Here is an 18,319-nt window from a genome sequence, read left to right as displayed (position 1 = left end):
GAGGAATTTTTCCTTCTATTCTGCTCATCCCTTTCCCCAGCCATTTTCATTAGCATCAATAAGATGAGAAAAAATCACATACCCATTGAACACATACAAAGTACAGTAGGCACATGCTCCTCAATTTAAGCATGTTTAGAGTATCATTTACTCACCACTTCATAGCCACTAGTAACATCATCCCTCCAAGGCTAAGACAGAATGTCTAATGACTGGAAGCAAACAGGCTGCAGCTACAGCATTTCCAGAGTTAAGAGATAACTTAGCCACAGTAATCCATGTACAGTGGTACCCCGGGATACGAATTACCCAGCTTACGAATTTTTCGGGATACGAAAAAATCCCATAGGGATTTATTGTTTCGGCTTACGAAGGTTTTTTCGGGTTACGAAAAAACCTCGGCGCTATTTTCCGCCACCGGAGGGCAGCAGAGAGCTATTTTTTCCATTAGCGCCTATGGCAATTCAGGTTACGAAGGTTTTTCGGGTTACGAAATTAGCCGCGGAACGAATTAATTTCGTAACCCGAGGTACCACTGTACTAGTAATTTAACAATTAGACTGGTATAAAATGTGCTGTACTTGGGGCTGCCCATGGAGGGGATTCAAAGGCTAGAACTAGTATAAAATACAGCTGACTGGAGTACCCTATACACTGCTCCCTCGGGTTACAAAATTAATTCGTTCCGCTGCCGCTTTCGTAACCTGAAAAGCCTTCGTAAGCCGAATTGCCATAGGCGCTAATGGGGAAAAGCCGCGTTTCGTGCGAAAAAGCGCCGAAAAGCACCAAAAAAATTTTTCGTAACCCGAAAAACATTCGTAACCCGGAACAATGATTTCCAATGGGATTTTTTCGTATCCCGGAAATTTCGTAACCTGGGTATTTCGTATCCCGAGGTACCACTGTATACAGTGCATAACATTGATCTTAAGAAGCTGTACTGGCTGCCAGGTTGCTTTCAGTCTGAATTCAAGTTGTTGGTGATGTTACATTAAAGGTCAAAATGTCCAGGTACCTTGGTTCATGGAGGAGTTTTTGTTGTTTGTTGTTAGCTGCTTTCAAGGCCAATCTTGACCCTGTGTCTCTGAGCCCCCCCCATTTCCTACCTCCCTGGTCAGGTCCTGCAGGCTCAGGCCCATAGACTCCCTGATAGAGTCCATCCATCTGACATTGGGTCTTCCTCACTTTCTACTTCCCTCCACCTTCCCCACCATCATTGTCTTTTCTAATGAGTCATGCCTTCTCATTGTGTGGCCAAAGTATGACAGCCTCAATTTAGTCATCGTGGCTTCCATGGAGAGTTCTGGCTTGATCGGTTCTAGGACCCATTTGTTTCTCTTTTTTGCTATTCATGATATCCTCAGCACTCTTCTCCAGCACCACATCTCAAATGAATTAATTTTCTTCCTATCTGCTTTCTTCACTGTTCAGCTCTCACAGCCATACATGGTAATAGAGAATACAAAGGCTTGGGTGATTCAAACTTTAGTGTTCAGCTGTATATCTTTACACTTTAGGCTTTTGTCTAGTTCTTTCATGGCTGCCCTTCCCATTCCTAATCATCTTCTGATTTCTTGACTGCAGTCACTGTTCTGATCAGTGTTTGATCCAAGATATGAGAAATCTTTAACTATTTTGATTTCCTTTAACTATTTTGATTTTGTTATCTAGGTTGAATTTATGTAAATCCCCCGTGCCTCCCTTTATATGTTCCTGCCCAATAATTGAGGTCTGCGGGGTTGGGGCACTCCTTTTTGTGCCACCAGTGGGGAAAGTATGATGTGGGAAGATATGGAAGAAGGCCTTGGCTGATGCATTCTTCCGCTTGGAGGTCCCCAATTCTCACTTTGCAGCTGCTGCAATCCTCAAGGTCTGTTTTCCTGTCAATTGGGAAGCAGCTGGCTGATGGTCCCACTTCTTCTAAAAGTCATTAGGAACTCATTCTCTGAACACATGCTCACAGTGGTTACATTGGAATACAGCATAAGAGGTAAGCTTATGTGTGGTAAATAAATAAAAAATAAAAATGAAAGTGAGTTGAAGCCCAAGTGAAATCAGTACTTTTCAAGATCACTCTCAAACCACTTCAGTTTTATTAGAGCTAATGTACGCCCAGTTTTTCTGAATATGTAGCAATAGAAACCTGTTGGAATAGCTGGTACTCATTGTCTTTTATTTTCTGTAAACTAGGAAACGTGTATATACAATCCTCTTAAGCCTCTGCCATAGGCAAAGCTGTTTTGCATCCTTCCTATTGATTGTTTTCTGGAACTTTCTCACTGTTGTTTACCCTTTACTTTGTAGCAGTAGTTTGTTGTTTCCATGTTCCCCATTGTTGTGGGTATATGCTCTGGCACTGAAAAGGTATGTAGTGCTGGGAAGGACAATCATTGCGGAAGGAGATATTGATATGGAACATCTCCTTTCACATGAAAGAACACTGGTGTAATGGGAGATAACCAATACCACCTTCCTGAAATGAATCCAAGCTATTGGTATTGAGAAGTATGATGTCTCACATACTGTGTAGGCATATTGGAAGTAAAAGTACAGTCATCATGTCTACTGTACACTGATAGCATCATTTTGTATGACCCACTTTTAAACTTTAGTGCTATCACAACATCTTCTGGCAGTGAATTCTAGAATTTAACTATGTACTGTGGGAAGAAGTACTTTCTTTCATCTGTCTTGAATTTCTACCGCTCAGCTTCATCGGATGACCCTAATTTCTAGTATTGCACACTATACATAATGTGAACACATTTCTGTCACGTTCCTTTCCCCAAACACCTAAATTGAAGACACTGAAATGTTATAACTTTTTCCTCATGGAGGAGTTGCTTTATCCCATTGATCATTTTGTTTCCTGTATGTATATCTTCCAGTCATTTGTGTGTCACAGCAAATGCCAATAGGCTAGTTAATATTGATTTATGTTGGTCTTTCTTTACATTTTAGAAAGCCAAGAGGAAATATAAAAAATTCTGGTATATATCATTACTTTATAAAACAGTTATTTCGATTAATGACCAAACTGAATACAGGGACTAAATAGACCAGCATTTAAGGCCAGCCTCGAGGCCCAGTGGAGGGCATGGTGTCTGTATGCCACACACCCCGCCGCCGCCTCGACACTGGCGTCACAGCATACACCCGACTGCACAGTGGAGGATGTTGCAGCACTCCTTTGGCACAACAGCAAGGATGCCTTTTTGCCAGCGCTAAAAGGAGTGGTATTTTGCCATTCTTTTTAGCGCCAGCAAACTGCCTGTGGCACATGGTTGCCACAGCCCCAATCCGGTGAGGAAAGGGGTGGCAGGAAGCTGTTCCCTTGAAGCTGTCTGTTGAGCCCTTACTCAATTTCTCTGATCCTAAATTTTTAAGTTTACAAGTTTTCTTTTCCAGAACCTACTTTCTTGTGTGTCTTGACTGTTTCCCCACTTTCCTTTCTACCTACCTGCCTGCATACCTACCCACAAATGATACTGAAGAGCACACTGGGAAAAGAAGTAATGAACCATGATTTAGTAAGAAAAGGCAGTAAAACCTCACTGAGAAGAATTTAGCAATAATAAATCTAAAGTTGGGACTGGGGAAGTTGGGAACTTCAATTGAGTTATAGAAAGCTGGAAACTTCAAAGTGGGATTACCAGCTAGTCATATTGAAGACAAATCTTGGATATTGATGGGAGGATACTCTGCCACATAAAACAGTAGGTTGCAAAAGTCTGTCCTTTGTTAGCTTTCCAGTGTTTGACTTATATAATTCAGAGCATTTTGTTTTGGACTTGGGCTACAATAAGAGAAGGGAAGTTGCAGCCTAAGGGTAGAAAAACACATTTGTGTCGAACAGAAAGTTCTACAAAACAGCCTCAGTAATCATATATCTGCCAAGGCCTTAAGGAAAAGAGAACCCAAATTGGCTGCTGCAACCTGCTGATCAGGAAATGCATGAATGTTCATGCAGTTACCATTACTCGCTCTCATCTCCTGTGGTGCTGAGCTGTAGTCCTTGCCTTGGCAGCTCATAAATGCTCTGACTGTACACCTGCAATCAGATGCCTGATTATGTAGCTATTGAAATGGATAAGAGAAGGAAGGGTACATTTATTTATAGCATTTTGTAACCTACCCTTTCTCCAAGGAACTAAGCATATCATTTGAGCCGTACAACAAACCTGTGAGGTGGGTCAGGCTGATGAACGGTGCCCTGTCCTAGGCCCACCTTGTGGCCTATCAGAGTTGAGTCGACTGGGAGTCTCTCCTATTCTTTCCATCATTCAAATCAAACAACACATAGCAGCCATTTTGAAAACCTGGCTCTTTCATGGTAGGAAGACTGGGGACAAACTTTCTCACACACGCCATCTCCAAAATAAGTTAAAGAGCTAAAGATGATTTCTTCAATAGAAAGAAAGATTTTTCTTTAACTGAGCAATTTGGTCAATGTGCAGATTCTACTTTTACAGATTCTACATTGCCCTACTCTTCAGTTATTGCAGGTAATTCATCTCAATCTTATTTCCTCCATAATGTTTTGGTTTACAACTCTTAGCCATCCCAGTCACTTTGGGAATTGTGGGATTGTATATCTGAGGTATACCTAGTTGGTGAAGAATGCTGAAGACACACTACTATTAAATAGTATATGTAGTGATGGCAGAGGCAAGGAGAGAGTCGAACTGCTTTGGTGAACTCTTATTAATACTTAAGGTAGTTTTCTGTGAATGAAAATATTTTTATATTTCTAATTGATTTGGGAATCTGTAACTAAAAGGCAGGATGAAAATATTTTAATTACAGATTCTCAGGTTAACAAATATAAAAAGTATGAAATATCACCATAGGATTGGCTGGTATACTTGTGGGCAGTTACAAATATCTAACCTAGACTTGCTGAGTGTGCCTAAGGTGGTTGAGATAGGTAGTGACTGAGAAAGAGTTTGTTTTTAGTATATTCGTATATTATTTTAGTATTTTAGCATTTTATAGTGTTGTGTTTTATCGCCTTTTTGATTTTATATGTTTGAAATTCCACCCTTAGGTGAAAAGGGCATTATAAATAAATGTTGTTGTTGTTGTTGTTACACACTTGTGACTGTATCACATTCAAAATCCCTACATAGACCCTAGTTTAGAGGCTAGGAAGGGATGGTGATAGTCCTCTAATCTCCATTTACTGGGCTGCAGCTGCTATATTTGATGGGGGTCCATTTCCCTGTTGATTGGGAAGCAGCTGGCTGATGGTTCCATCCCCTCGCATGAGATATCTCTGATGCAAGGGGAGATTTCCACAGGGGTCTTGCTTCTGCCTGTTGCACCGGAGAGCACTCACAAGAGGGGGTAGGACCATCAGTCAGCTGCTTCCAAATCAAAAGGGGAACAGACATCTGTCAAGCACAGTAGCTGCTTCTCACTAAATGGGGATGGGGAGGGGGCAGAATTAAGATGGAATTCATTGCATAGCACTGTAACTATGGTGTTTACACATATGTAAATCCCCAACAGGATTTTAGCCATAATTTTCTTTAAAACAAAAACAAAGCAGTCAACAAATTTTAATACCTATGTGTGTGTGCATGCTTATCTGTTGTGTGTGTAGCAGGCATATGAAACTACTGTATATGCAGAGCGGACAAGAGAAACAGCAGCTTCTGTGCCTGGTGGAAAGACTGTGAGAGGAAATTCCAAAGCTAGGAGATGTTTTGAGGAGGTCTTGTAAAAAGGATCCTAAGACTTAGCCAGTCAGTTGTAGCTCTTATGTGTCCTGTGAGCTGCTGTGCATAGCAGTTGGGCAAAGTGAACTGTAGATTGCCACTTTTAATTGTCATGAGTCTGAGAAATTGGTGGACATGTCTCTGACATGAACAATGGAACTATTCCAAAATCTCCTTTTCACCTGCTGATGGAGTGATGCATGTATTCTAGCAATTATGGGGAGCTCTTCGATGCACAGAATTCCCCCATTTTTTTCAACAGAGGCAGAAAGTTCATTGGTGAAAGAGGTGCTGTTCCTGATGCATTAGGGGATTGTTTTGTGTTAGATACCTAAACATCCCTATTCACAAATGCCCATAGAAAGTGATCACTATTTAGATATTTGGGGGGAGGGGGAAGAATGGAGACCGCCTCCCTAAAATCAATGGCCTGTGATCTCATTGCAAGATGTTCCTCATTTTGCTCACATGCTCTGCAGCCACTTATTATTACCATTCCTGCTAACTTGTTACTACTATATTAAACATCTTTGATGAAATAAATGCTCTTTTATTGCTACCATAATTTCCACTAGGGAAAATACAGACTTACTCATCCGTAAACCCTGTTGATCTCAATGGGAGAGAATGAATTACCTGTTTAACTGTTTTCCACAGAATACAGTGTGAATTGAACATGTTTTACTTTGACTCGATTGTGCCCATTTGTAATTAGACTGAGAACACATCAATGGTTGGTGTAGCTGTTCATTAAAAATGTCTGTGGTGGAAAGGATACATAAAGAGATGTGATCAGTTTAATGGCTATATACAAAAATGGGTGTGTATTGTGGAGATCTTTTGAATTACCACAGCCTTCTTCCTGTGTTTGCTCTTCTTGGGATACAAATTAATCTTTGCCACTAAGCCTCCTTTTGTTTTGCTGCAGTGACCTGAATGCTTATATACTGTAGAGGTATATGATGAGCTAAATAATATCTGATGCAGCTCATGAATACAAAGCAAAGAGTCTCCAATTAAAGTATCTACCGCAGCAGTACAAAAAAAGGTTACTTTTTTAAGAATGGAGAGAATGATGCGAGAGAATTTAGGAGTTAAGATCCTAAGTGGTGTGAGTGTTTTAATCAAGATTAGTTCCAATTTGACTTGTTTTAAGATTGTATGTTGTGCAAAAAATATTGAATGATTGTTGTTTTCTCAGTTACAGGTGATAGAGACCTGTCTGTTCACTATATGGATATAGGTCTTACATTTTGAACTGGCAACAGCCCAACCAGAAGTTTAATAACTAATATATTGAGTGTAATGCCTAATTTCTATTTGGATTTGAGAAATACTCTTTTGCTTTGATTTCTTCCAAAGACGGGAAAGCAGTCTCAAACTGACAGTCGTTAAAATGGAGTATGTTAGTATATTTATGGATGAGGAGAAAATATTTAGAACAGATTTCTGCCCATCAATTCTTGTGGTTATTTCCCTCCCACTCTCCCTGCATTTCAAACCTCTCCTGTCATTGTGAAGGATGTTCGCTGTAATAAACTGTCCTGCTAATCAAACAGCACTGAAAGGTGAGGTCATTGGAAGTCTTCAGTCATTCGGCACCTCTTCTTCCAGTGCATTTTGTTAAAATTACGCTGCATACACGCACACACTCCAAGCCTCCATTTGGAAGAAAGGGAGGAGGAAAAACCCTACCTGTGTTTTATAACTCTGCACTGCCAGAACTCATAATAAGTCAAATATTCTTTTGGAGGTACTCATAAGGGTGGGGGGACCTGTAAATTTAAGAGTAATTTCAGATTGTAAATGAAAAAGAGAGGCACGACTGTTCATTTGCACCAATCATGCCTTCCTTTCATCTGCTCTGATTAGGCCTGGTGCGGTTTCATCAAACTACTCCATCACTGAGCTGTCACTCCAGCCGTCTGTTGATTGAAAACAATCAGGGCTCTGATGGCACAATTATTCTGACCCTTTAACTAGAGGCTGCTGTGATAATGAAAGGTTGATTATGATAGTTTGTGCCTCTTTCAGTTTGCCAAGAAGGTTAATTTGGGCATCAGACGGATGTTTAATGGGCGCTTGCTGGCTACACTGAGGTAAATGAGAACGTGCAGCCTTCGATATTGCATGGATATAGTTTGGCTGTCAATCATTGTCATTTTGAGTTTGTGCCTTGCACTCTGGAAATCGCATTTTAGTTTTTTTCCTAGGGATTTAATTTATTCTGTGCCCTGAGGAAGTTCTTTCACTCTGTGACCTTCACTGTGCCTTTTTTTTTTTTTTGCTTCCTTACTTCCCCTCAGATTGTGCTCAAAGGCACAACAGATCTAGTACCATTTCCCTCCTCCTTTTAATTTTCTCTTTACTTTACCATGGTTGTTTATCACCTGTGTCTGACATGGTAATTTTTTTTTTAAAAAAAATGTTGTAGACTAAGAGTGTTGGAAGTTATTGGGCAGCTTATTTGCTTTAAATAGCAGCATGTTTCACAGGATGTTGTTGGGACTGTGTGAGGGCTGGAGTGTGTACGTGTGTAAACACTGTTGTCAAACAGAGATAATGTAATAATACCAGCCGGGAGACCAAGTAGGAGTAGAATGGTCCTTCTGTCTCTCTTCTTGCACATGGATTCACAGACACACACACTTGCACGTGCAGGTTCATATTTCTTCTAGCTCCACAGTTAAGACCTCCAAGTATCCTAATAACTCCTTATAGTTACAGTTCATATAGCACTATTTCTGCAACCACAGGAAAACTTACTACACAAATACTGCCATTATTTCTCAAGACCAATGCTAACTGGAATGTTATCTCTTTGCAAACATGGGGGCTGTTTGTTCTACGTTGGAGCTGATGCATAAGCATAATTTTACCATTGATAAATACTGTGTGGTAAATACTTCAGTCTGTATATAAACATGATATTTTCAGTTGAGGATAATCAGAGAGTTATGGCAAAAGGGTCATACTTAGGCAATATATTTCCATTTAATAAACTTACATATGCATGAGGTTTTTGCCTCTGTGTATGGCCCATTCAATGACCCCCCTTTACATCAGCTATGATTAAATTGTAATGAACCATAGTTTTGTTATGAACCATAGTTTCAGCTGTTCTTGGAGCAGGAAATTATGATTACCAGCCTGTCAACAAACCAGAATATTACACCAACTTCAGACCTTTGTTTAATATCCTGGAATAGCACAGTTTCTGGATTTAGATCAACCAGGATAGCATGCTTAATGAAGGTCTCTTAGCTTATGTGAAATGTGGGGGGTCCTCTTTCTCTCTATGTTTTTAAAAAGACAATATCTATTGGGAATGATCTTTTTATGCACTGAGTTGGAAGTTGGACTCAATGGCCTATTGGACCAACTAGTCTAGGCCCCTTTCAAGAGGATGGTTCCACAGCAGTTTGTTCCATCCAGATACTTGTCAGCAAATTCTGGAAACTAATATGTGATACAACATCTCATCACTCCTATACTTCAGCTTTCCTTGTGACACTTTGAGTCCAGTTTCTTTACTGAACATTTGGGCTGCAATCCAGCATTCTCAAAGGATAGTGTAAATTTCAACTTGTGGAGATACACTATGCCAGCACTACACAACCTCTATGGAGAATAGCAACTTGTTAATGAACAGGTGCTGTTGTGAATGCACAACCACAATATGCAGGGCACAGGCTCACTGTGCACAGTAGTGCACAAGATTGCTGCATAAGTAACTCCACTTTTGCTTCTGTCAGTAGAAAACATCTGTTGTGCCTTGGCAAATAATTTACTCTGCATGTTTAGCATGACTTACACATGCATATGTCACTAACATGATACTATCCCATCTGTGTTACATTTTCAAGCTGCACTAGTAATCATTGTGACTTGGTCTCCACCATCTTTCAGCTTTCTAGCTGTTGCAGAAATGCCTTATCAGCGTTCTTTTTTTGAGTAGGCCAAGACACTATTATGGATATTTTCCAGCTTGTAGGAACATATGCTCTGCTGTATGTTGTTTGGTCCTAGTTTTTGACCATGATACTGTATAATATGGATAATTAAGTGTACTGGGATAATTGAGGGTACATAGGGACTCTCTTGATTTTCATGAAATCAGACAAAAGTTACTTTCAGCTACCTATTAACCACCCTTCCAAGTTCCATTTGAAGCTGCCACATGTAAAATTCAAATGCTATTCATTTGGATCTGGTTTGTTAGTTGAAATCAGTGGAATGAGTTATGCCTAAGTAGTCCAGTAGATTCACTTGATTAAATTTGAATAATAGGATCTGGCCACAAAATGCTTACATGGTCTCATCATAGCTGCACAATATTTTCCTAGTGCTGCACACAAATGTTTTCAAGAGAGACTCAGATTGGCTTCCTTTTACTCACTGTCATACCAGCTGTTATTAGCAGTTCAAAGAATATCTCACATCTTGGCTATCATTGCAAATTGCATTGATTCCTGTATTTTTCAGTTTTTCTATACTTCTCACAATGAATTGTTGCTCCCCGTGGACACATGTAGCCTACCCATTGCCTTCTATGAGTCAGAATACTCTGAACATAAACAAGAATTCTTCTCTAAATACATGAAAAGATCAAATGGAACTTTGGATTATGGACATTTTGAAAAATATTTTTAGCATATTGGTTTTTGATGTGATACATTCCAAATAATGGGGCAATACAGTGGGTCCATCCCTTACACGGGGGATCCGTTCTGGATCCCCTGCGTAAGGGGAAATCTGCATATGCTCAAACCCCATTCAAAAGAATGGGGCTCCTGCCCTCGGCACAGCGCATGCACCACAAGCATGTACGCCATTACCCCTTCTGGGGTGCACTGAGCCTTCTTCCTGAACAGCTTTCAGCATATGCTGAAAGCCGCATAAGTTACACCCGCGTATGACGCAGGTGCATGGTACCTTTATTAGGTTACTTAACAAGTAATAAAAATGTAGAAGCTTTTGAGATCACCAGACCGCATCATCAGAAAGGATATTACAAAGGCAAGCAAAGGGGAAGGCTTGATCTTTGTGATATATTCGGCATGGTATCTTGAGGTATAATGGAGGAAGAAGACCTTGTAGACTTAAATTGGGTTTATCAGATGGTGTTAAGATTAATCTGGAGTAGCCCACAGACTTGTTGGGAGTAGGAAAGTCAGAAAGATTTGGTTCTTTTTAAAAAGTACATGTCTCTAGTAAACTCAGCCATTTCTGTTCCAGCTAAGTTCAGACTTGTTGAAAAATCCTGTTGAAAAACAGTACAACCAGGCAGTTTTTACGTTATGGTTAAAGATTGTTTTAAATGCTGAGATAAGGAAAGATAGTTGATAGAAGCCAAACTGAGTGATGCTGTAGCTAAGAAGGCAAACAATATTTTACCCTATTTTAATAGAATATAGGGGCTATACAGATTGCCCCCTTTCCTGGCCAGATCTGGGCTGTGACAACCCCACGCCACGCCCCCGATCCAGCCTCTGGAGAGCACAAAAAGCAGCTGCAAAAAGCACCATAGCCTCTCAAGGGCGCCATAGCTGTGGTGGCATGGCTCTATGGCATCACCTTTGGCACTTCATCATTTGGACGTAGCACCAGAGGCATGTCATGATGGCGCATGCTGACTGGACCGGCGCGTGCCAAAATTGCACCATGGGGTGGAGTTATGGCGCTTTCTGCTGGTCTGTATAGGGTCATAGTTTCCAAGAGAAGGAAAGTAATGGTCCCACTAGATTCTACACTAGTCAGGCCTCATTTGGAGTACTGTACTGTGTTCAGTTCTGGACACCTTATTGTAATCTGAAGAAATATGCCAAGAAAATCCCATGATAGGTTTGCCCTAGATCAGAAATGGCATGAAGGCACACAACAAAAACAACAACAACAACAACAACAGCAAAATAGAAATTTGAGCAGTTTCAGAGATAGGCAACAAAGGCCATAAGGTAGGGAGAACAAAATGTATCAGAAAAAAGTTGAGGGAGTTGGGTATATTTAGCCTAGTGAAGAGAAGACTGAGGGATGACATGATTGCACTCTTTAAATATCTAAAGGGCTGTCACAGAGAGATGGCTGGAGGTTTATTCTGCTGACCCAGAGGGTAGAACCAGGTCTAATGGTTTTAAATTATAGAAGGGTATATTTCAATTGAACTTTAGAAGGGACTTCATTATAATAAGAGCAGTTTGACAAGGGAACCAATCTCTAGGTAATGTGTCGGGGCTTCTTTCTCTGGACATCTTTAGAAAGAGGCTGAACATCCTGGCAGTGCTCTATCTCAGTGGTTTTCAGACTTTTAACCCTTGTGATCCCCTTTATGTCTACATGGATAAAGATATTTTGTTTGTTTAATGCGCATATTTTTGTTCAAGGAAATAACTCTGCTCCTCCCTCAGCCAGAGGCTCCAAGTACAGTCGGCCTTTCTTATACACAGATTTTGTATACACGGATTCAAGCATACACAGTTTGAAAATCTTCAAAAAAAGTATAAATTTCAAATATCAAACCTTGATTTTCCATTTTTTTTAAGGGACACCATTTTGCTATGTCATTATATTTAATGGGACTTGAGCATAAACAGATTTTGTTATACATGGGGGATCTTGGAACCAAACCCCAGTGTATAACAAGGGCCCACTGTACTCTCCTTGCTTTCTCTTCCACTCCAAGACAGAAAATGTTTGGGAGGGAGGAGGAGGGGGATCAGGACCTCTATGTCTCACATTCCCCCTTGAGCAATTCTCATGTCCCCTCTGGGGGGTCCCACCCCACAATTTGAGAACCACTGCTCTAGCTGGAGTTCCTGTATGAGTGGGAAGTTGGACTCTGGGGCCCCTTCCAACTCTATGATTCTATGGGTGTTTTACCTGCTGGAGGAACCAAACCTGTTAAGTTCCACATACTGATGGTACCCAATCCTTTTTCTGTTGTGTAAATTTGGGAATCTCCAAGCCATAAAACAATGCAGAAATGGGCTAACACATTTAGGAATCTAAAATCATAAAGATATGTGTTACTTGGTCATTATGGGGGGGGGGGAACCCCCCAGACCCAGCATTGGTATGTTTTGTCACTTCCTGTTTTTGCAAGATAGCTTTCCCTTGAATATTCACAAGAAACATCAATGAGTTAAAAGTCAGCACATCACTATTATCATATATAAACTCTTCAGATAGTCATAATTATTTTAGGGCAGATGAGGGGGATGTTTTTATGTATGCAGCAGATGAAATTTGGGAGTATAATTTTTTGTTGATAAGTTGGGTAATGCAAATGTATAGTTCTCAAACTGAATTGTGGATAATGCAGATAATTTCACTTTTTGATTTCTTTCCCCCCTTCCAGCTAGCTGTAAGGTGGTTAGAACACAACTGCCGGTATCAATACATGGATGAACTTCTCCAATATGTTCGATTTGGGCTTATGGATGTGGATACATTGCATACTGTAGCCCTTTCTCATCCTCTTGTCCAAGCTAGTGAAACTGCGACAGCCCTTATCAATGAGGCCTTGGTATATCACCAGAGCATCTATTCACAGCCAATTTGGCAAACCAAAAGGACAAAACCTCGCTTTCAGTCAGATACTCTTTACATCATTGGCGGGAAAAAGCGGGAGATTTGCAGAGTTAAAGAACTCCGATATTTCAATCCTGTGGACCAGGAGAACGTTCATATAGCAGGGATTGCGAACTGGAGTGAACTGGCTCCCATGCCAGTAGGAAGAAGCCACCATTGTGTTGCTGTAATGGGAGACTTCCTTTTTGTAGCAGGCGGCGAGGTTGAGCATGCTACTGGCCGCACATGTGCAGTACGGACCGCTTGTAGGTATGACCCTCGTAATAATTCTTGGGCTGAAATAGCGCCAATGAAGAACTGCAGAGAACATTTTGTGCTTGGAGTGGTGGATGAATACCTCTACGCAGTAGGAGGTAGAAATGAGCTGCGTCAAGTTTTGCCTACAGTTGAGCGATACTGCCCCAAGAAAAACAAGTGGACTTTTGTTCAGTCCTTTGACAGGTCCCTTTCGTGCCATGCAGGATACGTTGTGGATGGTCTTCTGTGGATATCAGGTAGAAGTTGTTTCGTATATAAATCGAGGAACTAATATTGTCAGTGTAGTTAATTTAGGGTGAGATATTTAAGAAAGGTTTGACCTAGTGTTCACATGCTAGCATGGAGGGGAAAGATGAATTAGGATCATGATTGTGAGTAACAGTACAGCAAAGTAATTTTATAAAATGGGGGTGGGCAGCTTTGGTCCTTCAGATGGTATTGATTGCAATTTGCCTCCTGCCTCACAGTTGGCTAGGCTGGCTGTGGCTCTTGTGAGTTACAGAGGAACAATATTTGGAGAGCCACAGTTGCCTATCCATGGTATGAAGGGATAAGCAGGATAGAATGCTTGAATATTGTTGTGGGTGTTAAGAACAAAACACTGGTGCAGTGTTAATAAAAGAAATCTTCCATTTCTAAAAAAGTATTGTCACTTTTGAGTTTGGGTGGGGCAATATGGGAAGCCATATATCTCTGATGCAAATATGTTACTGTTCCATTATTTTAATAAAATTGATGAGTTCAGTAGCCTTGCCTTGTCAAAGAAGTGATAATGATAAAAATGCATGGAACACAGATTAGTATTGGAAAGAAAGGTAAGGTTTGTATAGGTATTATGCTCCCACCATGTCATAAGTGGGTGAGTCTCCAAGATGCCACAGGGGCTTATTGTCTATTTACCATGAAGATCCCTTTGATGAGAGTTGCTCAAGAGCATTCAACCAAATCTTGCTTACAGTGTTAAACCAATGAAGATCTTTTAAGGCAACCAAAGATGTGGGGATGCTTAAGGGCAGGACTTTAGAGTAAATGTTTGTGAAGGCCTGTAGTGACTTTAGGAATAGCAGTGTATCTTCCCAAAGTGAGAATGCTTTGTGCATACTTTCGTTAACTGTTGCATAGAAGTGGAACTGTCCATGAGTTGGATGTAATGATTTCTAATAATTCTCATAATTTCTATGAAAGCTAAGAGGAACTTTTGCTACAAATTCTCTTTGGAAAATAGCTCAAGCTCACAGCAGCAAAAGATTCTATCTAGGAAGGATAGTCTAAGAGGCTTTATGGATAATCTCCTCTTCATTTTATGTAGTGGATAGTAATAACAGGGGCATGTCATAAATACATTCTGTAGCAATGTTGACTGTTATTTTTGAGGTTTTATAGAATGCCAGTTTTTGCAGTTTCTGATAAGTGTTCGATCTCTGTGTGTAGTTCATAAAGAGCTGCATTATATTCTTGCTCAAAATGTGAAATATGCAGGTAAAATTGTCATGAAATGCACCAGAACCATGAAAGGCTCGTATTTAATGATCTCATTCTGAATGAGTAAATGTGATATAGGCTAAAATTTCCAACACTTGAAGGGAGGAGAATATTCTAGCCTCATTCACTCAGTTTTCCAGGACAAATTTTCCTCTTCTTATTGGTATCTTCACATTTTGGCAACCTTTAAAAAGAAAGCAAGGTCTGTGATTAACCTGCTTTTTTAAATCTGAAAGCAAATGCAAAAATTGCACACAAGGCTAGAGAGGAGGGGGCAGGTGGGAGGGTGGGAAGAGAGGATTCTTTGTAGATGAAGTTGATAAGAATAAATTGGCTTAAATCCAAGTACGTCAAGCTAGCTCATTCTAGGATAATTAAATGGAAGAATTTTCGAAGTCTCCTGAAGCTTCTGCAGCATCAGTACTCCACTGCTTGTATACAAACAGCAGAAGCCCCTTTGTTGTTTAAGCAGCACTGAGGTAACTGGTGACACATAGTTGGTTATGCATTATGGCAGAATTTATAGCTGGTGTAGCTGGAAGACATGTCGAAACCATATAGACCAACCTCTGGCGGTGGCAAGAGCTTGTTATTCCAACTGCTGTGGTGCTGGGAGCCAATTTTGAAGTTGGCCAAGTGTTTGAAGGCTGCATTTCTGAAGGGTTTTTAAAAGTTTAAAATACATAAATTAGCTATAAATATGTAGAATAAATTAAATATAAGATGAAACTAATTAAAAATTAATTCTTCATTAAGTATTATTAAATTAGAATTCCCCCCACTCATTATTAACAAATGAAAATTTCCCTCCTTATTCCCCTCAAATTCATTATTATTAAATTTGTATTTGTATATAAATGTAATGACATAGTGGTCTGCCACTAAAATGAGAGTACCTTTTAGTGGCAAATTGCCATATCAGTTTTGGTAAATTAAAAAGTCTGTGTGGGTGCCTGTGTGTGTGTGCCTGTGTGAGAGAAAGAGGGGCTTAGGCACAAGATGTGGTTCACAGACCAGTTTGCCCAACTCACATTGCACTAGGTGAGTTGATGGGCCCACAAAATTTTGGATCCCTGGCCCTGAGACTCACAACTTACATATTTTCTTTATTTGTTTAGATTTATATGCAACCATTCTTTGGTCAAATATTGAGCTTTATCTCTTGCAGTAATAAAGTTGCTGGAAAAGAGCATAAAGGAAGAGCTCTTCCTTTCATGCCTTTCTGACCAGATGCAGGATTAGAGCCGTGGAGGACTTGAACACAGTGAAGCAAGGAGGCATAGACTGAAACACACCATTCTATTGGCTACCAGATTATACTTCAAGCACAACACAATTGTTTGCTTATCACAGAGGACCTAGGCACTTATTCAAGAAAACTCTTCTTACCCCAGACTCAGGATGATCATATTTTCCAGTACTCAAAGCATAAGGAGAAAATGCCAGGGGATTTTGAGGACTCTGTAAAATGTATTGCATGGGTGACATTATTGTGCCCAAGCACCATTTTAGGAAACTGTAAAAGATGAGATATTTCAACAAGATTAAAATGAAGGTGGGAGTTTGTAATCCTGGCTTTGTTTGTAAAACAGCAAGGCAATAGAAATCCTCTACTCCATTCTCACAAGAGATATGGGGGAGGAGTCTGTCTGGGAGAAATTTGGCATGGTTTTTTTGGTGTGTGTGTGTGGAATAATTTCTTTAAAATACATAAAATGGGAAAATTCAACAGTTGCTTGGTTGCATGGACTAATAGAAGGAGTACTTGGGTTATGTCTTTAAAATCCATCATCTTGTCCTTTATCTTTGTACACACATGTGTGGTTAGTTTCACAAAGCAGAAAACTAATTTTGCACAGAGGCAGTTATATAGATTATGAAAGAAAAACACAAACAACATTCTTCTCTCAATTTCACACTGGTCTGTTTTAACCAAAATCAAGTTACTAGTGAGATTTTTGCACATTCCTAACTGCAATAATATATCTTGGCTTTAGGTGATCAGTGATTATGGGGAATGTACTTCTAATCGAAGAATGTCGACAGGGTGTATTCTTGTGAGCTTCTCACAGCACATGCTAGCCATTGTTATTGAAGGAAGACAAGCCTAGGTGGAACTTTGGCTTCATCTGGAAAATAGATTTTTAACCCTCTTATCCACTCCTGTGAAAAGTTACTCTCCTTATTGCTCTTCCTTCGCTCCTTAGAGACTATGTATCATGCTATATGGTAATGGGTCAGATCCTTTTATGCAGAAGGGTATACATTTGATTTGGTGCTCTATGAACCACATTGCCTATAACATACTTGCCCAGTGTCCTGAATTGTCAGGGTCAGTCCCAGTTAATCTTCTGTCATCCTCTTTTTCAGCTGCTCTTAAAATGTCTGTCTCTCTCTTGTCCTCTCACTTTCCCATTTTGTCCTTTGTTTACTTTAATTGCTACAAACTGAATTTAAAGTGCAAAAGCAGCATTTACTCAATTAACTCAGCAGGGGAAGACAGGAGGTGGCAGGATCTTGCCCCTTCCTGTAGACTTAGACCAAAGCAAACTGCTGCAAATTCTCCTAGCTTGTCTTTTCTCCTTATTAATAACGCCTGCCATCTTCACCACCCATGGATGTTAGTTAGTCACATCGAGGCCAGTTTTCATCTTTGAAATGTTGGAGGTTATGCTACAGTCAGCAAAGACAATGAGGCCAGACACATTGCATTGGTAGGGGATATTTCTTACTGAAGTTCAATCTTATCTCAAAGCACACCTTTGGCTATAATGTCCCATTTTTTCATACGATTAGGTAACTGCTGCTTACATTCAGTGATATGTAAATGAAAAAATACCTCTGATGTGACATAAAGCAGTTTTTAAAAACCAACACCACCAAGCAAATTGTGGCTGCCCACTCATTAGAGCTGCCATAGGATGTTCATGCTAATCCAGGAGTAAGGCTATAATGGTGTTCAGAAATGAAGACGGGTCAGCAAAAGAAAAGGAATGTTCTTCTTATATCCAGGCTCCAGGAAGAGAGGAACGAATGCCTGGAAACTTCGGTTACAACATTTCACAGCATCAAACAGAGGATACCAAGTTGATGGACCACTGGAGCAACATCCTGTAGTTTGCTCTTATACATGGTGAAATTATTTATCACAGTAGTTATATAAATTTAGCCAGCAATTGCAAACCATTTTTTTTTCTACAATCGTTTACTGATACATTTTTCTCTAGGTTGATTTGAAAGCCTATGAGCTATTTACAGGTTGCTTGACT

General features: G+C 40.1%; 1 protein-coding gene across 6 annotated transcripts in view; it reads left to right on the top strand.

Annotated features, from left to right (window-relative positions):
- The window catches only part of KLHL32 (kelch like family member 32), a 95,286-nt gene that overhangs the window by 63,839 nt on the left and 13,128 nt on the right, over positions 1 to 18,319 (top strand). For 4 of the 6 annotated variants that reach the window (XM_042470368.1, XM_042470358.1, XM_042470349.1 and 1 more), the window contains one exon: positions 13,078 to 13,804. The exons of the other annotated variants lie outside the window; for them this stretch is intronic. In XM_042470368.1, coding sequence (XP_042326302.1) covers positions 13,078 to 13,804 — 727 coding nt within the window. The remainder of the gene's footprint in view (positions 1 to 13,077; positions 13,805 to 18,319) is intronic. 6 annotated transcript variants of the gene reach the window in all.

This window comes from Sceloporus undulatus, chromosome 1 (assembly GCF_019175285.1).
Source record: "Sceloporus undulatus isolate JIND9_A2432 ecotype Alabama chromosome 1, SceUnd_v1.1, whole genome shotgun sequence".
Taxonomy (NCBI): domain Eukaryota; kingdom Metazoa; phylum Chordata; class Lepidosauria; order Squamata; family Phrynosomatidae; genus Sceloporus; species Sceloporus undulatus.
Note: the sequence above shows the minus strand (reverse complement) of the source record. Positions and strands in the feature narration are given on the sequence as shown.